Raw genomic sequence first — 23,689 nt, forward strand, 5'->3', positions numbered from 1 at the left:
CATAATGCCATTATGTACACTGATGTACAAGTTTTTGTGTAGACATATTTTCAGTTCTATTGGGTATATACCTAGGAATCAAACTATTTTTTCAAAATGGCTGCTGTTTAGACTATTTTTAATCCTTTTCTTCAGCTGATATAGTACATTTCTGGAATCAAAAACATGGAAAACTATATAGCAGTTGTTAAATTGATCAATTTTTTTCATTCATTCTTTAGGTTCACATATTTTTTCCTTTTCCATAATTAGTCTTCTAATAGGATTGATAACTGATAATGATAGCCAATATAAAAGCTGGACAGGGAAGGCTAATAGGAAAAAAAATTGAGTCATTGGAAATATGGTATTGGAGGAAAGCTCTCCAGATATCTCAGACCACCAGAAAAACAAATAAGTGGTTCCCAGAGCAAATTAAGCCTGAAGCTTCGTTGTAATCAAAAATGACAAAACTGAAGCTGTCCTACTTTGGGCATACTATGAGAAGGCAGTAGGAAAAGAGAAAGACCAAATAAGAGATGGACTGATTCTACAAAGGAAGCCAGTCACAGGCATGAGTCTACAGGAGCTGAGGAGGACTGTTGAGGACAGGACCTTATGTACATGACTCATTCATTCAGTCACCAGGTACCAGAGCTGACACAATGCCACATAACATACACTTTATAGTTATACATATTAATTCATTTAATCCTTCCAACTTGAGCCAGATAATGCTTTTATTCCCGTTTTATAGATGAGATGGCAGAACTAGTATTCAAACCAGGGAGTCATGACTCCTGAGTGCACACCTTTAATCACTACATTACACACCTAGAGGCAGGAGAGGCTAAATTATAACAATAATTACCATAAACCACACAGTATATCACTTCTGCACAACCAGATGACGTAAGTTTCTCTACTGATATTGACATATAATTTAATACTCAGATTTGATGAGACACTGAAAATACCGCTTGACTTTTACATTTATATAATATACTTAACTAGATACATACATACTTAAAATAATACAATTTCAGACCATATTAGTGAAATCTAGTTTAAATTACAATTCCCTTTAAGGACTTACTTATTAAAGCAGCAGAAAAATGAATACTATACATTATTTCTTCTAAAGGACAACCATACAAAAATAAAACCCTAGGGCAGTGACCCAACAAAGCTTTGGGATTACACAGGAACACACTCACCTGTGCACTGGATGTGATGTCCTCACGCTGCTGGTCAGTCATTGTTGCCAAGGTATCAAAGGGATCCTTCTCACAAGGATCCAAAAGTCCAGGACTACCTACAGCCATCACAATTGTGAGAAAAAGACATTAGCTTTTGTAAAAGAAAAAAGAGTTCTTATTTAATTATCAAACACAAACATTGAAAATGAAGTAAAACTTACCTTTAAGAATAATCCCTGAAGAAATGCACTCAAAAACCCTTCTCAGTGCGTCTCCAGGGCTCTGAGGACTAGAAGCACTGCTGATTGCTTTCTCTACTAGTAACTCCATAGCCTAAAGATAAAAACATAAACGTGTTTAACAGCTTACAGACCCATCAAGAAAATGACAAACTACTTAATGAAAATTAAACACTTTAAAGATTGAAAAAGTTACATAGAACAAATCACAAAAACAGAATATAAGATTGCATGTAATAGAAAAAGTTAACTATAAAATAATGAAAAAACTCGTAAGACAATATAAAACCTCATTTTAAAAAGATTTTATAATTTATTCTCAATGAAGAAAAACAGAGTAGAGGTTTTTTAATTGTTTAAATTATTGCTATCCTTTCCTACTAAAATAGGAGAGTCCTTAAAATTCTTTAGATATTTAGAAGCTCACATACATTTGCTTTTTAATACCTACAGACTGATGATGTGTACTAGGGACTTACATAAGGCCAATCATCATCTTTTTTTTTTTTTTAAGATTTTACTTAAGTGTTTTTAGAGAAGGGAAGGCATCACAAAAAGAGAAATGTCAGTTTGTGGTTGCCTTTCGGGAGACCCCTACTGGGGACCTGGCCCACAACCCAGGCATGTGCCCCAGTCTGGGAATCGAACCAGTTACACCCTTTGGTTTTCAGGCTGGCACTCAATCCACTGAACCACACCAGCCAGAGCAGGAGGCCAGTCTTCTAAGTAGAGAAGACTTTTGGTTTTCCCTTTACAAACAATGTATATTATCTAAATTTTCATTTAATGCATAACTGAACCTCTATCATTCCTAAGGAAAATATAAATTATGCTTTGACTGTAAATTACTTTTGAGAGACTCAAAATCTAAACCAATGGATATAATACAAAAGTACAGATTTAGAAAGCAGTTAACCCAATGAAGTATTTTTAGGGGCCTATTAAAAAACTTGATTTCATTTAGATTCTAAAAATTGACATATTATTCCCATAACATTCATTCTAAAGTTTATTTTTTTTTGGAAAGATTTTATTTATTTAGTTTTAGAGAGGGGAAGTGAGGGGGAGAGGAAGAGAAACATCAATGTATGGTTGCCGCTCACATATCCCCTAATGGGGATCTAGCTGGCAACCCAGGCATGTACCCCAACTGGGAATCAAACCAACGACCCCTCTGGTTTGCAGGCCGGCACTCAATCCACTGAGCTACACACCAGCCAGGACCATTCTCAAGTTTAAAGTTTACAATTCAGTGGGGTTTTTTTTTAAAGATTTTATTTATTTTTAGAGAAAGGGGAAGGGAGGGAGGAAGAGAAGAAGAGAAACATCAATCAGCTGTCTCTTGTATGCACCCTGACTGGGAATCAAACCAATGACCTTTTGCTTTGCAGTTCGATGCCCAACCAAATGGGCCGTAACTGTCAGGGCTACAATGCAGTGGTTTCCAGTGTACTTACAAAGTTGTTCAACCATAACCACTATCTAATTCCAGAACACATTCATCATCCCTAAAAGAAACTCCATGCCCATTAGTAGTCATTCTCCATTCTCCGTTTCCTCCATTCCCCTGGCAATGACTAAATAACTTTCTACTTCTATAGATTTGTCTATTCTGGACATTTCATACACATGAAACCATGTAAAAAGTGGCTTTTTGTGTCTGGTTTCCTTCACTTAGCATAATGTTTAAGGTTCACCCATGTTGTAGCTTTTACCAGTAACTTAAATTTTAAAAAATACCACCAATAACAATTCAAAGAAATTAAATAGACTAGAAATATAACAAAATCCTTAAAATAATACTGAAGCTGAAAATACCTTAGTGAGAATCCATTTTTAGTTGCCTGCTCAAAATGCTCAGATTTAATCAGAGGTAACAACTATGTCAAGCTATTCACTCCAAAAGCCATTACTCAGATTTTTAAAATAAGAATTCTAAGATGTTTGGACATGTGAAAAATGAGATTGTAAGAGAGATGGGAATTAAAAAAAGACAGTGCACATTAACGGCAGTAAAAAATGACAGCTTTTACTGGTCATTCAAGTAAAATGAATAGGCCCTTGCTGGGTATGTTTGGACCATTGTCCCCATACAACAAGGTTGTGGGTTTGATCTCTGGTCAGGGCACATACAGGAATCAACCAATTAATGCATAAATGGGTGAAACAAATTGATGTTTTTCTCTGCCCCATCCCTCTAAAAGCAATTTAAAAAAAAATGACAGCAGCATGAGAGATTGGAAAAAAAATTAAATGTTTATAATGATAAATGTAAATCAAAACTAAAAAATTCCAGATGGTTTAGTTTACGCAGTTTGAAGAACTCAGACATCGTTCAACACATTTTAAAAGGATTTTCATTAAAAAAATTTTAGTATGTTAATAAGGAATTAGCTTCAGTTTTCCAGACAAATCTATGAATGTGTAATAAAAATCTCTCCTTGCTGAACAAATCAAGTATTATTTTAAGATGTCCAATGGACTGAAATTCTGAAGGATAAGGTCAATGTCATATATTTTGAATGCTAGGCCTAGCATAAATGAAAATACTCAGCATACAGAAAATACTCAGTAAATATTTGTGAAACAGAATACTCCAGGAAAGAATGTGAAAACAATCCTGCTTACAAAAAGAACCAAGGTAATAAGCAAATTACTTACTGATTTTGTGCTAAAAATGTAAAATTGAAATTATAAAATATTCAACTTGCTATAAATACCTCAAACTTTTACTAAGTTCCTTTAGAGAATGTTAAGAAAAAAGTATTAAATAATCACCTATAATCTTTATGTCAAGGAAAAAAATGTGTTTCAAGTAATTCAAAGCTTTTTCAAAATCTGCTGACTGACATTATGAAGTGGGAATTTGTGATTTATACTTGTATATAAAGGTAGATTAAAATTAATTAAAAACCAAGAAAGAAATGGATTATTTATGGAAAACAGTAAGTTAATATATTTAAACACACAATGAAACTAAGTCAATTATCCGAACTTCTAAGATCATTTGCTGTGAAGCAAGCAATTAAAAATATTAATTTTCTACAGAACATGGTTATTCTCTAAGCAGGTATCTACAGTTAGGAAAGCAACAAAAGTAGAATACATGTAGTTTATAAACTCTGAAATATGCATACATGCATTCAAAAGTAAAAGGACAATTATCAAAGATGAAGAATCAAATTAGAGAAATGATATTTAGGCTGTAATGTAAAGGATCTTAGGGACTTAAGTTATTTAAGAAGAAAAGCTCTCTACATTAAATGATTTGAAACAAATGATTTGAAAGAAATGATTGCAATATTTGTTTAAAAAAAGTCATGGAGCATAGTTTTCCTTCCAATCTAGTAGCATATTTTCCCTACCAAGTCTAGTAGCATATTTTTCAATTGTTCTTCATTTACTGATTTTAGAGATTGGGGAGAAGAGAGAAAGAAACATCGATTTGTTATGACACTCTTGTATGTGCCCTGACCAGGGACCAAACCTGCAACCTGGGCCTATCAGGATGACGCTCTAATCAACTGGGCAATCCAGCCAGGGCCTGTCTCCTGCAGTACTGGTAACAGCAGCACTTACTAAGTGGCAGGCACCATGCTAAGCACTTTAAACGAATGGTTTTATTTAATTATCACAACTAGATGCTAAAACCACATTTTAAAGATTAAAAAAAGAAAACTTACATAGGTTAAGTAGCTTGTCTAACATCACACAATTACAAGGTAGAGACTAGGATTTTTAACCCAGGTCTGTCAGACTCTAATCCTGTTTTTGTTACTAAAGATTTAAATAGGGCTATTATACTTAAATGAAAGCACAAAGAAATATTTAGTGCAGCTGTTTGTCTATAATGACTGGGAACAACTGAAATATCTCACACTAGGAATTCTGGTTAAATAATAGTAATAGTAGCAGTTATCCTCTTCATCATTATACACTAAAGCACTGTTCCGAATCTTTACATACATTATTCAATTTTGATCATCACAATCACTGTGAGAAGACAGATATGACTACTATCCCCATCTTACAAATAAAGAGTTTATGTAATTAAAATAGGACTTTACGAATACCATTTCAACAAGCAACTGTATATACAGAAGCCATTTCTGTATTCCAGCTGACATAGGTAATATTGCTCTGTGCATGAGACTTCCATTCTTAAATCTATTTGCCAGATGTTTTGTGTATTATATTTAAACATAGTATCTTATTTTATAGTCAACAATTCTTATTAAAAATTGTCACGTCTTTTTTTTTTAAGATTTTATTTATTTATTTTTAGAGAGAAGATAAGGGAGAAATAGAGGGAGAGAAACATTAATGTGTGGTGGCCTCCCATGCATCCCCCACTGGGAACCTTGGCCCGCAACCCAGGCATGTGCCCCAACTGGGAATTAAACCAGCAACAAGGTTCACCACCAAGGTTCAGTACCACCAAGGTTCACAGGCCCGCGCTCAATCCACTGAGCTACACCAGCCAGGGCTAAAAACTGTCAAGTCTTGTGGGGGGAAAAAAAAAGTTTACTCACAGCTATTGATAATTTGGGAGAGTACATGGGCATTTAAGTAGATGGTTTTAATTGAGGAGTAGCTAAGTGCTAAGTTGTTATTAAGCTAAAGTGAATGAAGGTACAGGGAATAAATAGCATAAATGGTAGGTAGAAAATAGACCGAGAGAAGTTAAGAATAGTATAGGATATGTAGAAGCCAAAGAACTTATATGAATGACCCATGGACATGAACGAAAGGTGGGGAATGTGGGTGGCAGGCAGTGTGCAGGGTGGAGGGGACTAAAAGGGGGAAAATGGGACAGCTGTAATAGCATAATCAGTAAAATATACTTTAAAAAAAACCCAGGAGTTAAACTGATAAAAAAATTTTATCAGTCAAAATCAAGTAAGAGAAGTAAACCAGTCATGAGGCTGTCATGTTTTAAAATAAAATATTTTACTTGAGTAACATTTATATATAAAAATGCACAAAATTATAATGTGCAGCTCAATGAATTACCACAAAAGGATACATCTATCTAAGTATATCCCAAGAAAATACATGAAATATTAAAATATCATATACTGTCAACATCATTTTAAATAGCATAAGTTAATATTGTTTGGACTTTATATAAATGGTATCATGCAGAGAAGTATCTGGTTTCTTTAGCTAGATACTATACTTTTGAGATTACTTTTGCTTGGTTTTGTTGTTGAGGCAATGCACTAATTTTCTTGCTGAGTATTATTACATTGTATGACTACGTACAACTTTTGTATCCATGTTATTATTGGTGAATGTCTAAATTACTTGTAGTGTTTGACTATTTAAGTTGACTTTACTGTGAAAAAAAATAAAAAATAGAAAAATAAAGTGAATAAGATGATAAAGTCCAAGTATAATTTGCTGTTCTTTTGCAATCTAAGGGAACGTTAGTTGTCGTGAGATGTCAGTGGTGCCATCACTTAAAACTCATCATTGGTTCTAAAAGTGACAGACAGGAACTCTCTTACTATGAGCCACCACCACTAAAATGTAAATATTTGTGTCTATGTAAAATACTCGAGTAGAAGAGGGTATAGGGGAATAAAAGATTACGGAAAAAATATTAAATAATTATTTAAAAACTAATAAAATATTCTTGAAAAACCTACAAAACATGTGAAAAGAAGAAGTGTTAAATCACATATTTCAACTGTTATTTGAGCAGAAAGTATAGTTATATTTCTCTCAGACCCTTCTTTGGGAACTGTTCATTTACATTTGACAGATCATTTTTTTAAAAAGTGAGGTAAAATTCACATAACATATAATGAACTATTTTAAAGTGAATAATTCTGCGGCATTTAGTACATCTATGTTTTACAACCACCACCACTCTCTAGTTCAAAACGTTCCCATCACTTCAAAGTAAAGCTCGTTACTATTAAGCAGTTTCTCCCCACTCCTTCCTCCCCCTAGCCTAGGACAACCACCAATTTGTATTCTGTCTCCACGGATTTGTCTAGTCTGGACATTTCATACAAATGCAATCAAATAATGTGTGATCTTTTGTGTCTAGCTTCATTCACATTTTTGAGGTTCAGCCATGTTGTGACAGATCATTTTTTGGTAAAATAGTCTTCACCCTAACATGCACTGTTTAGAAATATACAGTAAGCATTAGAAAATTAACTATATGCCTTTTGCAAATTACAGCAGGTGTACCACCCCAAAGGAGGTTTACATGCTACATGACAATTCTGATGTCAGACCAACGTGACAAGAGAAACACTACCTGTATTTTCTTTACTTCATCACCAAGGATTCAGGACAAAGGAAGAACTAATTAGAAGGCAGAGTACCATTTTCAGTACTCACTGTAGTGGTAAAGGAAGAGTCTAAAAGCAGGCATTGTTATTTAAAGTTTAATCAAATTAAGTAATCTGAATACTAAAATAATATTGACAATAAAGACCATAAGAATTTCAAATTTCCTTTATGAAGACCAAGAACTAAAGTCACTCTCTGGTTAAGGTGATGGTAAAAAGCCCCCCAAGCAAAACTGTAATAGCGTCAACAAAACAAAAGGCCAGTAAAAGAAAATTCCCAAGAAACTGAATAGCTTGGCCAACTCTCCACATAGCTCCTAACTTGACTTTCTAGAGAGAGAAGATGTGGGTGTTGCCAGTTGAGTGAAAAAAATTCAAAAACATTTTACCAAGGACTTCCCAACTACTGAGAGACATGTAACAAATCATGTTGCGGGTGGTCCCAAGAGAATTTTCCTAAACGTAAAAACCCCTTCTGACCACTTCTATCTCATCTGGGAAAGGTAAAGTAATAGAATTTATCATCCTAAAGAATCTTGCCCTGGCTAGTGTGGCTCAGTGGATTGAGTGCCAGACTGTGGAACAAAGGGTCACCGGTTCAATTCCCAGTCACGGCACATGCCTGGGCTGTGGGCCAGGTCACCAGTCGTAGGTTTGCAAGAGGCAACCACACATTGATGTTTTTCTCCTTCTCTTTCTCTCTCGTGTCCCCCTCTCTCTAGGAATAAGTAAATACAAAAAAAATTTTTTTAAAGAACCTTTGTGGAAGTGAGGAAGAGTAGAAGAATCCTATACTATCCACATCTAATTATCTCTAACAACAGACATTTGCCTAACATGCAGGTAAAAAAATAAATAAGGTAATATCTTCCACAGGAGTAAGGGTTAGGGAAAAAGTGGTATTATCAAAGATGGCTGTGAACTCTCAACAGAAGTCTGCCAAAGTTACTTAACATACCCTCAAACCCCTCTTGGCTTAGGGAAGTATAAGTTGTTGCTGAGATGAAAACAAATACAAACACAGAGATTTCTGCATAGGTGAAGGCTCCACTAGCCCATCCTGGGTTTGAAACCTGAAGCCTAAAGATGTGCCAGTGGAACCCACCTCGTAGAGTACTACAGAGCATTTGATCAAGACAGAGGAGAAAGCACAACGCACGCTTCTAACAAGGCTGCATGCAACCAAACCCTACTTCTTTCCATGAGCAACCCTCCAAGGAGAGCTCACAAGTGAGAAAAAGGAGATGTATTTAAAAACGTGTGCATATATTCAAAGCAATTCTTACTGGAATGTCTCAGCACAAAAAGCTGATTTTAAAATGGAACTGATGATGCTAAACACTAATGAGATGAAAAACAAAAACAAACCAGGCATGGTATCTTTGTATTTGGGTGAAACACAGCATGAAAAACAGATGAAAAATCTATTTTCTATTAACTCTGGGTGATAGTGATGGGTTAATATAAGTTCATCACTTGTTAACAAATGTACTGCTCTACTGCGAAATGTTGATGGGGGAGACTGTATGTGGCCTAGAGTATGTGGGAACTCTTGTCTTGTACTTCACTCAATTTTGCTATGAACCAAAACTTGTCTAAAAGCTAATGTCAATTAAAAAAAAATCCACTCGGGTCCTGGCTGGGTAGCTCAGTTGGTTAGAGCATCATCCTGACATATCAAGGTTGCAGGTCTGATCTCTGGTCAGGACACATGCCAGAAGATACATAAATGGGTGGAACAACAAATCAACGCCTCTTAAAAAAAAAAAAACTCACTCTGGAGAATTTGAATTTAAGGGAATAAAGATATAATCAGCTAATGTTTTGAGTTATAAAAAAAACTTGACGAAGAGTTCCAGCCAAGATGGAGGCGAAGGTAGAAACCCTTTGCTTCCATGCACAACCAAAAGGAGGATAACAACCAATCTAAAAACAGTAAAGAACCGAAGTGCCAGAAAATCAAACTGCATGAAATTCTGACAACAAAGGAATTAAAGAAATATTCACCCAAACTGGTGGGAAGAAGATGGGCAAGGTGGAGGACCATGTGGGTGGGGCTGGCTGAATGGGAAACTACGCCTCAAAGCTAACTGTAAACTATGGTGGGGGATGCCACTGTGGAAGAAACTCCCAGTCTCAACCCAGAATTTGTTGGAAAGAGGGGTTAGAGCTGAGCAAGAGAGGTGCATTGTTCCCTCTCTGGCCCCTCCCCCACAGACAGTGCCACAACTCAGCAAAGAGGGTTGCCCTGCACTGGAGAATACCTAAGGCCCCGCCCCCTTACAACATAATCAGTGCGCAGAGACAAAGAAATATGGCCCAAATGAAAGAACAGATCAAAACTCCAGAAAAAGAGCTAAGCGGTGAGGAGACAGTCAATCTATCTTATGGAGGGTTCAAAACACTGGTAATCAGGATGCTCACAGAACTGACTGAGTATGGTCGCAAAATGAAGGAACAAATGAAGGCTACTCAAAGTGAAATAAAGGAAAATATTCAGGGAAGCAGCAGTGACAGGAAGGAAACCAGGACTCAAATCAACAATTTGGAACAAAAAGAAGAAACAAACATCCAACCAGAACAGAATGAAGAAACAAGAATTCAAAAAAATGAGGAGAGGCTTAGGAACATCTGGAAGAACTTTAAACGTTCTAATATCTGAATCATTGGGGTGCCAAAAGTAGAAGAACAGCAAGAAGTCAAAAACTTATTTGAACAAATAATGAAGGAAAACTTCCCCAATCTGGCAAAGGAAACAGACTTCCAGGAAGTCCAGGAAGCTCAGAGTCCCAAGGAAGTTGGACCCAAAGAGGAACACACCAAGGCACATGATCATTAAGTTACCCAAGATTAAAAGCAAGGAGAGAATCTTAGAAGCAGCAAGAGAAAAGGAGACAGTTACCTACAAAGGAGTGCCCCTAAGACTGTCAGCTGATTTCCCAAAAGAAACCTTGCAGGCAAGAAGGGGCTGGAAAGAAGTATTCCAAGTCATGAAAGGCAAGGACCTACATTCAAGATGACTATCCAGCAAAGCTATCATTTAGAATGAAAGGGAAGATAAAGTGCTTCTCAGATAAGGTCAAGTTCAAGGAGTTCATCATCACTAAGCCCTTATTATATGAAATGTTAAAGGGACTTATCTAAGAAATTAAAGATGATCAAACACTATGAACAGTAAAATGACAACAAACTCACAACTTACCAACAACTGAACCTAAAAAACAGAAGAACAACAAAAACGAAGCAAACAACTAGAACAGGAACGGAATCTGAGAAATGGACATCACATGGAGGGTTTTCAGTGGGAAGGAGGGACAGAATGGGGTGGGGGATAGGGTACATGGAATAAGCAGCATAATTGACAGGCATAAAATAGATGGGGAGAGGTTAAGAATGGTATAGGAAACAGAGAATTCAAAGAACTTACATGTACCACCCATGGACATGAATTAAGGAGGGGGGAAGGCGGGAGGATTGAGGAGTACATGGTGGATGGGGGATAAAGTGGGGAAAACTGGGAAAATTATAATAGCATAATCAATAAAATATACTTAAAAAAAACTTGATGACTATGAAAGTCAATATAATTAAGAGCTCAAAATTGAGATGAAAAGATTACAGAGCTAATAAAGAAAACTGAAATACAAAATAACATTATTACAAGACTAATGAATTATAATTATCACAGCATATTAGGACATAGCTGAAAATCAAGTTACTGCTGAAAATACAATCACAAGAAAAAAGAAAACAAAGATTAAACAATCACAGAGAAGACAACAGATATGCCAGACAAAGGCAATCTACCATAAGGATAAGATGTCCCTAAAATAGAGAGTCATATTGATCAGATATAAGAAAATTGTTTTTCCCTGCAAACAAAGAAAAATCAAATCTGCAGGACAAAAACCAGTGAACAACAGATTCCAAGACATAATTTGGCTAAATTACTGAAATTCAGGATAAACAAGGAATTCTTTCAGAAGTCTGTAGAAAAAGGGCAAAATAATTAGGCTGAACTTGGACTTAGCAATGCTCAATGCTGGAAGGTAATGGAGTGACACTAGAAATGGAGAGGGAAAAATGACCTAACAATATAATGGTCAACTGGCAGATTCTCAAACATGAAATTAAAAAAATGTAAACATTCTTTGATAACTATTTGATGATAAAATGTAATCAGTCAAGAAATGAAAAGGAGAAACCCCAGGAAAAAAACTTAGTGGTTGGCACTGAACAATTTAAATATAGAACATTAAATAATCATAAAGAATAAGACTACAGAAGGTGAATATATAGTTATTTCTACACTTTTAAGGTTTAAAAATAGTGTGGAATCAGCACATATTAAGATATATAAATGAAGAAATAAGTTTAGATACTTTACTTAAAGAAATGAAACAAATGAAAGAAAAAACAAAAACCCCAAAGGACAAAGAGATAAAAGAAGTATGATAATTCTCTTAGTTTTTATAGACAAGAGGTTGATAGGCATTAATTAAAATTGTTAAACAGATGAATGAGAACACCAAATGAAAACAGAAGGGCAACAACTACATGTCTAAATAACCAGAAAACCCATTCACAAAAAAAGAAAAAGATAAGAATTATGGCAAAGGACAGAAGAATACAAAAAAATGAACAAAATTATACCCAACAAATGCTGACAAAAGGAAAGCTAGTGTTTTGATATTAATGCATGAATAATTCTTATTAATTCATGGAAGAACGTGTTAAATGACAGGCCCTTTATAATGGCAAGGTGTTCAATCACAACATAACTATCCTAAGTGTTTATTTCTTTAAAAAAAAATTACTGCAACAAAATAATAAAGCAGAAACTGTAGGAAATACAACAGAAGTAGATTTTAATTCACTTTATTCAGTCTATGAACAGATGAAGTAAACAAAAAAAGATGTAAGGAAAGAATATAGAAGGTACAAACAAAATGACTAATGAAGTTCCACTAAGAGGTATATATTTATACACTGTATGCTGTTGAGAATACATCTTCTAAGTGCCCAGTTTATAAAAACCATACATATCATTAGACAACAAAGAAAAAATTTTAAATTTAAAAAACTGCAAACAGCAGAATACATTTATTAGATCACACTGCTATAAAAACCCAAAAGTTAATTACAAAAACAAAATCTACCTTCCTTCAATCACGCAGAATTTAAAAATTCCCTCCAAACCATTCTTAGCTTAAAGACAATATTAAAACATTTCAGATGGCATAGAAAATAAAGAGAAAAACATTATATATACAGCCAAAAATCCGTGTTGGGCTTTAAAACCTCTACATAATTAAAGTGTGAGTGAATAAAACAAGTATCCAACTCAAAAAGTTTGTAAAAGAATAATAACAATAAATGTAAAATAAACAGAAATTAGAAATCATTGACTTATTAAAGAGGAAAATGGTTAGCTCTTACAGATAAATCCAAAGAGCTGACTCTTGGGGGAGAAGAAATAAAATAAGATAAATCACTGCCTAAAAAATATATAATACTAGGAATAATTAAAAATGTCAAAATACTGATTACTTTGGTGTGTTTCCATCATGTTATAAATATACTAATATAATACATGATTTCAAAGATCAGCCAGGAGCTTCGCTTATCTTCTGACTCCCCCAGCATCACCCTGCCATGGCCCATGCCCCCATAATTCCTTTCACCTGTGTACCCCCCCTTTCCCATGTATTTCTTATAACCCTGCACACCCCTGAAGCAGAGAGTGCCCTGTGGCTATCTCTCGTAAATAGGAAAAATATGGTGTAGGACAGCAAGGGCCATCGGCACATATTAGACTTCCAGACTCCACAAGTGGCTCAGAAAGAGTGGCCTAGCAGACCATCCTCACAAGTACTGAAGCCTGGACTTACTACAACAGAAATGGCCTCAAAGGCACCTGGAATGAGAGGACTGAAACTGAAAGAAGCAGGAAGTAGAATGAAAATTATAATGCTTATATTTTTATAAAATTTTAACATTTAAAGTTATTATGCTTATAACTATTCTTTTAAAAGAATTAATTTATTCATTTTCAGAGAGAAGAGAAGAGAGGGAGAAAGAAAAAGAAACATTAATGTGTGGTTGCCTCTCATGCATCCCTCACTGGGGACCAGGCCTGCAATCCAGGCATGTGCCCTGACTGGGAATTGAACTGGTGACCCTTTGGTTCACAGGCCCTTGCTCAACCCATTGAGCTATACCAACCAGGGCCATGCTCATAACTTTTATATTTAAAATCTATTAAGAGAACTACTACTCAAGATGGAGGAGTAGGCAGACATGGCTCACACCTTCACACATCGACGTAGAAATTACAACTAAAATATAGAACCACCATCACTCAGAACCATCAGAAATCGAGTTGAATGGAAGTCTGACAACTAGGAATTAGAGAAACCATATCCATCCAGGCTAGAACGAGGGGCATAGCCACTGAACAGGCAGGTCCAATACCCACATGTGGTGGATAAAAACTCAGGAGGGGTATCTTGGGAGTGAGGAGTCCCAGCCTCACACCAGGGACCCCAGCTGAGGGTTCCAGTGCCAGGAAGAAAAGTCCCCATAACTTCTGGCTGCAAAATTCACTGGGAATTGAGTTGGTGGAAGAAGCCATTGGAGCACCAAGCAGTTCCTCTTAAAGAACCCACACCCACACAAGGACTCACCTACTCAGTCTCACTCCCTCTGAGCTCCAGCACCACAGTAGCCTCTTGAGAGGTACCCGTGGTATACAGGGAGGAAACTGAAGTGCCTGGCAGCAAGGAGAGCAGAGGCTATTGTTGTCCCTTTTCTGAACCTTCCCCCCACAGAGCCAGCAAGCTGGTGCCACATCCACCAACCTGGCTAACACTGCCCAGCCCTAGAGATCCCCTGAGACTCCATTCCACCCCACCCCAACTTACAGACCCACCCAGGCTGCTTTTTCATATGAATGGCTGGTCTTGGCTCATGCTTCACAACTTTCTAACTCCTCTCAAACAAGCAACAGCTGGCCTCAGTGAGCCCCAGGCTTGGCACTAGCAGCAGCCAGTCTAGATTCACTGCTTGTCTTCCCCTGGCAATCTCCAAACCCAGCACAAGCAGCAGCCATCTCAGATTGCTTTATAGCCCAGGCAGGCTGGCCCCAGGCAAAACACACATAGGGGCTGGCCTTGCCCTGCACAACCCCGGAAACCCCAGGGCCAGCATGCCCAGTGGACGGTTACAGACCACACTGGAGCTCCAGCACTCTGCCCTCACACAGCTGATCCTCCACAGAGGGCAGAGGGTGCTGGTCAGTGGTCACAGCCATTCCTTGCAACTGACCGGCCTGAGGAAATCCCTTCCATTGACCTGCCAACAGCAATCAAGGCTCAACTACAAGAGGAGGGTTTACTCAGCACACACAAAGGGCGCACCTCAAGTACCCAGCTTGGGTGGTAGGGGAGCCTGTGCCACTGGATCCTATAGGACACCTGCTACATTAGGCCACTCTACCAAGACATGGAGTCAAAGTAGCTCTACCTAATACATAGGAACTCACAGGGAGGCTGCCAAAATGAGGAGACAGAGAAACATGGCCCAAATGAAAGAACAGGTCAAAACTCCAGGAAAAGAGCTAAACAAAATGGAGATTATCAGTCTATCAGATGCAGAGTTCAAAACACTGGTTATAAGGATGCTCAAGGAACTTAGCGAGCACCTCAGCAGCATAAAAACGACAGTCAGAAACAAGGGATACACTAATTGAAATGAATGATTTACAGGGAAACAACAGTAGAGTGGATGAAGCCGAGAATCAAATCAGCAATTTGGAACAGAAGCAAGCAAGAAACAACCAATCAGAACACGAAGAAAGAATCCAAAAAAAAGGATAGTATAAGCAGCCTTTGGGACAACTTCAAGAGGTCCAACACTCACATCATAGGGGTGCCAGAAGGAGAAAAGAAAGAGCAAGAAATTGGGAATCTACTTGAAAAAGTAATGAAAACTTCCCTAATTTGGTGACGGAAGTAGACACGCAAGTCCAGAAAGCACAGAGTCCCAAACACGATGGATGCAAAGAGGCCCACTCCAAGTCATGTTCATAATACAAATGCCAAAGAAAGAGAGAGAGAATCTTAAAAGCAGCAAGAGAAAAACAATTAAGTTACCCGCAGGGGAGTTCCCATAAAACTGTCAGCTGATTCCTCAAAAGAAACTGCAGGCTAGAAGGACTGGCAAAAAATATTCCAAGTTATGAAAAGCAGGGACCTATAGCCAAGATAGCTCTACCCAGCAAAGCTATCACTGAGAACTGAAAGGAAGATAAAAGTGCTCCCCCTACCAGAAAAAAATAAAGGAGTTCATCATCACCAAACCATTATTATACGAAATGTTAAAAGGATTTATTTAAGGAAAAGAAGATCAAAACTATGAACAATAAAATGGCATAAATACAGATCTATCAACAATCAAATCTAAAAAGCAAATTTAAGCAAACAAGAACAGGAACAGACTCATGGATACAAAGAGCATTTTGTTGGTTGCCAGATGGGAGCTGGGTGTGGGGGAATAGGTGAAGAGGAGAGGGGAGTAAGAAGTACAACTAGGTAGTTTCAGAATAGCCATGGGGATATAGAAGTATAGTATAGGAAATGGGTAGCCAAAGAACTTACACACATGAGCCATGGCCATGAATAATGGTGGGGGGTACTGCCTGAGGTAGTGGGGGATGCTCTGTGGAGCAGGGGGCAGAGGGGGGAAAAATCAGGACAACTATAACAGCATAACTGATATAATTAAAAATAAAATAACATACTGCCTTGACAGCTAAAAAAAAAAACTAGTAAGAATTTAGTGAATTCTGATCACAAATAAATACTGAAATATCCATTCGTCATTTTGCTCCTATAAGGCAACTGCTATTACTGGTTTGTCAAATTAATCAAGGAATAATTAAAACAGAAAAAGTAGTAATAAATATGCTGCAATATATTAACAAAACCCTAAGTTAGTAAAATCTGCGATATCTGGCTGAACTGGTTTTCTAGGAAGATAAAAGTTATGGACATTAACCCCAGAAGAGAGAAAAATTGTATTAATCACAATAGAAAGGATTTATGGGGGGGAGTGGTGGGAGGTAAAAGCAGACAACTGTACTTGAACAACAATAATTTTTTAAAAATTAAAAAATTAAAAAACACTACACCTTAAAAAAATTGGGAACTAATGATGTCATGCGAATTTTATAAATTATAAATGAACAGATGGTTTTGATACCACTAAAACAGTTTCAGAGTCTAAAGAAAGACCAAAGCTTCCAAACTGGTTTTTTTTTCAACTTTTATTTACTTTTTGAAGATTTTATTTATTTATTTCCAGAGAGGGAAAGGGAGGGAGAGAAGCATCAATATGTACTTGCCTCCCGACTGGGGACCTGGCCCACAACCCGGGCGCACGCCCTGATTGGGAATCAAACCGGCGACCCATTGGTTCGCAGTCCAGCACTCAATCCACCGAGCCACACCAGCCAGGGCTTCCAAACTGTTTTTATAGTTAGTTCATTATTGTTTCAAAGTCTGACCAAGGGGACACACAGAAAACTACAAAAAATTGTCTACCACTTCAAAATTCCAAAATTTTGCAAATTTCTATCAGCAAACAGAACTGAACAGTTCATTAAGATCGGTCAATAGTGTATGTGACTCAACTCTGGAATGCAAATGTAACTAAATATGAAAACACTTATTTGTATATTAACAGATAAAAGGAAAAACGGCTATGTATTCATATCAATAAACCTTGAAAATCTGATAAAATTCAATTTCCATTCCTAATTCAAAATTACTTAGCAAATTGGGAAAATATTGATACTTCTCATATGATAAAGTAAGTATCTCAAAAAGCTACATCACAGTTAACACACTAGAAGCATTTTCAATACAATGAGGAACATAACATACAATAACATTATTTCTTTTATTCCATATTTGTTTTAGAAATATTGTATTGATTAAATGAGAAAAAGGAAAATATTGAGAAGGCAAAATACCACTTTTAGATATGATTCTAAGACTAGAAAACCCAAAAGAATCACATGAAAAAAAAACTATTACAAAGAAAGGAATGAGTCAGGTGGTGGGTTACAAAATTAATATCCAAAGCTAATAGCTTTTATATACATAAACAATAACCAGAAAATACAATGTGAGGAAAAAAACTCTGAAATAATCAGGTACAACCCTCCCCCCCACAAATAACATGTACATTCTATTCAAATCTAAATAGGTACATAAAATTAATTTCTGTAAGTAGGATATCCCATACTCTTGGATGAGCTAATATTATAAAAGTGATGATATTCACCAAATTAACTTATTAATTCAATGCAGTTCTACTTAGAAAACATTACTAGAACTTTGGAGAAAATGAACAAAATGGTAGTCAAGTTCATTTGGAAGAACAAATACACAAGAGCCGAAGAATTTCTTCTGTGCAAATGGTGTTTATAATGGGAGGCAGAAAATGGAGAGGGAGGAATGTGATGCAGAGCACAATCAGCACTTGAAAACACACTACGAAGCTTCAATAATTAAGAGTTTATTGTAAGAGAAGAAAATGGACTCAGGAGTAAAGACAACCACAGAAAAAGGCCCACAAAAAAGGAACTTTGGTTTATGATAGGTTTCTCAACCTCACTGCTACTGATGACCATTTCTGACAACCAAAAATGTCTCCAGACATTGCCAATGTCCTCTAGAGGGCAAAACTGCTCCTGGTTGAGAACCACTGGTTTATAATAATGATGATATTTCAAAGTGGGGGTTGGGAGAACAGATAATAATTATTAAATAGTTTAATGGTATTGGAATAACTGGCAAATTGGTCTGGTGAAACATATAGCTGGATCCATCTTTAATTCATTTATAATTTTTAAATTAATTTTTAATTTTACAACCAATAGATGTATATTTTATCCTAGTAAAAACCAAACATCCATTCCTCCCACTGCTCAGAGACAACCACAAGTGAGTTGGAATACATCCTTCTAGGAGCTTTAGAGGCATTAAAATATGTATATGCACTTATAGAAAAATATAATTTGATGAGGGAAAAAGCTCTAGAAGAAAGCATATGTGAACTGATTTATAACCTAAAATACACAAGGGTTTTGTAAGTAGAATACAAAACCTAGAAGTCATAAAAGGTTAATGAGTTAGAATTTGTAAAAATTTTAAAACTTTTATATAGCAAAAATCGCATAAAGTTGAAAAGCAAATAAAAAATCAGAAAAAGTAATTTTCAATACAGGGAAGAGCTAACTTCTTATAGAAAGAATATAAATTATTAAGAAAATGATGATTAACAAAGGAACTGGCAGTTAAGGAGAAAAATTACAAATGTCATCAATCACTCAAAGAAATATAAATTATAAAATGAGCCTTGGCTGGGTAGCTCAGTTGGTTAGAGCCTTGTTCCCAGGCACCAAGGTTGTGGGTTCAATCCCTGGTCAGGGCACACACAAGAAGCAACCAATAAATACATAAATAAGTGGAGCAATAAATCTCTCTCGAAAATCAATAAATAATTCTTTATAAAAAAATCCAAAACAAAAACGAGACACCATTTTTTACTTATTATATTGTTAAGAACTATGATAATATCCCACAGTTAGTATGGGTATGAAGGATCACTCCAACAATTTTTGGAAGTTTTTAAAAAAAATTATATTTTATTGTTTATGCTATTATTAGAGTTGTCCCAATTTTCCCCACTTAACCCTCTTCCACCCAGCATAGTTTTTGGAAGTTTTAAATGATCCAACTTTTGGGTGAACAATTAGCACATGTTCTTTGACCTTCAAATTGCAGCCCTAGTAATTTATCACATATATAATACTCCAAAAAGTTCGACAACTATATGAAGATTTAACAGCAAAACACTACATACAACCCAAACGTACATGAAACAGATACCAGTTAAATAAAATATGGCATGTCCATACAAAGGGAATACCATGTAGAAAATGCAAAGAATAGGGCACACCCAACTGTGCCCTTCCCAAAGAGCTCCAAGATGTATTTTGATAAGGATAATGCAAATAATGCAAATAGCATGATCACTCCTATAGAGGAAGGGAGGGAGGGAAAAAGAGAAGGAGGATTGCGGGGAGGAAGGAGGAGGAGGAAGAAGGAAGACTTAAGGTAACCCTGGCTATACAATTCTTACTAATCACCCCAACTCTGGAATCAAAGGGTTCAATTATATTTCTGAATGAAATCCTTTCTATCTGAACCTGTTCTATTCAGGAACCAAAAAGGTTAAAATATCAAACAGATACTTGTGCATGTATAAAAATAGAACATATATGATGTATATGCATGCCTGTTTTTCCTGGAAGAAATCACAACAAACTGTTAAGATATAATCTGCTTTCAATAATATGGATTTTGTTTCCTATTTTGTACCTTTCTGCATTATTTGATTGTCCTACCACTATCCATTATTTCTGAATAATGTATATTTCTGAATTTTTAAAATTCCTAACCTTATCCATCATCTTACAAAAAATGTCAACAGAACCCTGCAAGGAAGATTAATAACTCTCACTTTCAGTCTTTGGATCCACTATGTATGTAAAAGCCAATTAATAAATGCTGTTAATTTAAATGATTAACACCTTGAGACCAGAAAAAAAAACACAAAAAGAAACATCAAGTGCAGTTCTTTAAATACTGAATTCTCAGACAATTAAAAACCCTAATACCTCCAGATTTCTCACTAGAGAGGAAAGAAACTATCTTTAGGAAATGAAAATAAAGTTAAGTACAAAGTCAGACTATAAAAACTGTAGAAATATTTCCTAAATATTCATTTTTGACACTATATAGTTACATACTACTTACCCAGCTTGGAAAATCAGACCAAGTTGGAACTCGCTGACAAAGGTCCCGGAGAATACGTATGATAATCACACAGGACTGCAGACCATTAGCTCTAGCCTTGAGAGCAACACAAAAACCAATTGAATTAATCTTAGAAATATTGAAAATAGCCCTTGATGAAAAAAAGTTAAAATACCACTGTTCAATGGAAGCTCAGATAAAAACAAAACAAAAATAATCACACTTGGAATTGGATTCAATGAGCTGCCATTTACAGCAATATTTTACGCCAGGGTTAGTATTTAAAAGCTGGTATTTTAGGTCAAAGTAAACAGATTATACAAGAATAATATTTCTTGATACCCTGTGAACCTTGACCTGTAATCATTTAAATCAGTAAACTTAAAAAAAAAATCTGCCTACAGTAGAAATAAAAGAAAAAGTAAAGAGCTAAAAAGTTTGTCTAGGGACTGAAAGGTTAAGGAAATCTGTTTGGTTTCCCTTCTGTGCCTTTGCATGACTGCAAAGTCACTAAACCAAACAGCTGCTTCCTCACCTTTCACTCCCTACACTTATTAACTTAGAGAAAGAGGGGAAAAAATCTTAAAACTATACACAAAGCTTTAAACACATATTCCATTATTTAAAGCAAAGTTAATCTGCAGCCTTATGGAATATAATATATATACACAAACATGTGATGTTCCTAAACAAGTCAACTTTAAATATAGCTATTAAAAATAAAAATAAAAAAACCCAAACTACAAAACACCCTCAAAACTTCTAAATCCATTATCAAATTAATAGTAACTGCAATATGCAGATCTTCAAACCCAGCTTTCTATGTTAACATAGTTTCTGAAATTTAATTTAAAATAGTGTTGCTTGCGCAATCTTTTGCAATGTTTAAACACAGTTAAACATGTTGTACTGAACTACTCTCTCATAAGGCTACAATAAAAAAGTAAAATGATGTTCCGAACCTGGAACCACTTAGCGTGGCGTAGAGCAGCCAGAGCGTCAAGGCATTTTTGCCTGTCCAAGACGTCCGGTGGGTCTTTCACCATACCCGAGGTTACATCTAAAATGGATTGAATTGGCAAAATGCAGTGAGGAATGGGTGTTTGACCAGGTGAGCAAGACACTTCCTTAAAGTAGCATCAGTGTCACACAAGCCATTTGAGAGTTTATCAGTACTTTAACGTACCCAGGAGATTATTTTCAACAAATTTACATAATCCAACAGGACGACCAAAAGGAGAACTAAACTCTTAATTTAAAAAATATAATAATTTCTGCAAATATAAGCCCTAACCCACCAAAATAAATCCAAAAGGAAGGATTACTGGACACAGTGCACCAGCACAAAGATGACAAGACAAGAGGGAACACAAAAATCCACCTTAATAAATGAGGATGTACAATAAACTACTGAGTTTGTTCAGTATTGTAAATGGTCATAGGTTATTCTGGGGCTAATATAGCAAAGAATTAATGATAAATATGGAATGACAACACAGTAATAACCATAGAAAAAATAAAGCAGCAAAAATTGGCATTTCTATGAGTTCAACACTTTCTCTTCCACAAGGAGCTTTTTAGTTGAAAGGGAATATGAAATGCCCTTTAAAATCCAAAGTTCCCATAAAGTGTTCTAAAGAATAACTGGAGAAAAACAATGGATAATGTAGAAAAGGGCAAAAGGAACTAGCATGGTTAAATAGAGTAAGTATAGAGATAGAAAAGATGAAGTAAACGAATGCTTTGATAATATGTAGGGTCCAAGGTTATTATAATTGAGTTTAAACATATTATTATATTAAAACATAAATGAGCAACATAAAACTTGAGATGAAAATCTGAACCTAAACCAGGACAAGAAGTTAACATATTCACCTAAACATATCTGTAAAATGTTTAAATATAACAGTAAACTTGCTAATGGAACTATTCACAAGTAAATAGCAAGTCCATCAAATTCACAACTCTTCATGATTTTTTTAGAGTATAAATATTTTCTAAATATAGGGAAATCATATGCCAGGCAAGTAATCTATTGAATTTAACAGTCTTCTGGCTAAAGAACAGAAAAATCATGGGACGTTTACAATTATAATTTAATAAATTATTGAGGGGGAAAAATGTATGATAAAAGAAAAAGTTAAAGATGATTTTATTTTAAGAGTACTACTGTAACTATGGGCAAGTTCCTTATTTTTTTTTAAATCCTCATCTGAGGATATGCTTATTGATTTTTAGAGAGGGGGGAAGGGAGGGAGGGAAAGAGAGGAAGAGAATCATCGATGTGAGAGAGAAACATCGAGTGCTTGCCTCTCTTGTACACACCAGGACTAGGACCGAACTGGCAACACAGGCATACGCCGTGACTGGCAATCAAACCAGCAACTTTGCGGTTTATAGAATGACACTCCAACTCAGACACCTGACCAGAGCGACTGTACATTTTATATGACCATACAGAAATCTTAAGAGACACTTGTCCATATTTTGAGTAGATAACATATAAAAACATGTATTTTAAAGTGATAAAGAATTCTATGCCCTGTCTGGACATTTTACTGTAAGTTCTTACTCCCTAAATAATCAGATGGCACAAATTTTTCAAAAGACATCTTTGAAGGGAGATTTACAGGTAATCAAAGGATGCAGTACTCTAAGAATAAACACTAAGAGGAATCGGGGTACTCAAAAGAAACTACCAAGATAAAGATATTAGTTATTTTTAAAAAGCAATAAACAATTTAAAACCTGCAAGACCAACTACTGAATCTAGAAATATATTGAACATGAGAAATGAACTACTCTGATATAAGAAAAAGAAACACAGGAAAGCACAGCCAACTAAGGAAGTGAAAAAGAAAGGAAAAGAAACACCACCAAAAAAACCCCACTTCCCAAAGCAAGGTTACAGAACATGCTGATAGAAGCTCTTTCCATGCCCCTACTTATTTATTGACATTTGCTTAAGCTAGAATGCAAATAGGTGACAATGTGTAATTTCTTTCTAAAAATGTTTCTCAATTTCTAATGTTAATTCAGAATGTTGTAATTTCCTCCAATATGTAAGGAACTTTTTT

At 35.8% G+C, this 23,689-nt stretch overlaps 1 protein-coding gene across 2 annotated transcripts in view; it reads right to left on the reverse strand.

Annotated features, from left to right (window-relative positions):
- ZFR (zinc finger RNA binding protein) overlaps window positions 1–23,689 on the reverse strand; it is an 82,746-nt gene that overhangs the window by 7,033 nt on the left and 52,024 nt on the right. Inside the window, exons 16-19 of one of the 2 annotated variants that reach the window (XM_024578564.4) lie at window positions 21,575–21,672; window positions 20,613–20,708; window positions 1,400–1,511; window positions 1,197–1,294 (exon numbers count right to left, since the gene is read on the reverse strand). In XM_024578564.4, the coding sequence (XP_024434332.1) occupies window positions 1,197–1,294; window positions 1,400–1,511; window positions 20,613–20,708; window positions 21,575–21,672 (404 nt within the window). The remainder of the gene's footprint in view (window positions 1–1,196; window positions 1,295–1,399; window positions 1,512–20,612; window positions 20,709–21,574; window positions 21,673–23,689) is intronic. The other variant, XR_011650600.1, reaches the window with a different exon arrangement.

Source organism: Desmodus rotundus, chromosome 1 (assembly GCF_022682495.2).
Source record: "Desmodus rotundus isolate HL8 chromosome 1, HLdesRot8A.1, whole genome shotgun sequence".
Classification (NCBI taxonomy): domain Eukaryota; kingdom Metazoa; phylum Chordata; class Mammalia; order Chiroptera; family Phyllostomidae; genus Desmodus; species Desmodus rotundus.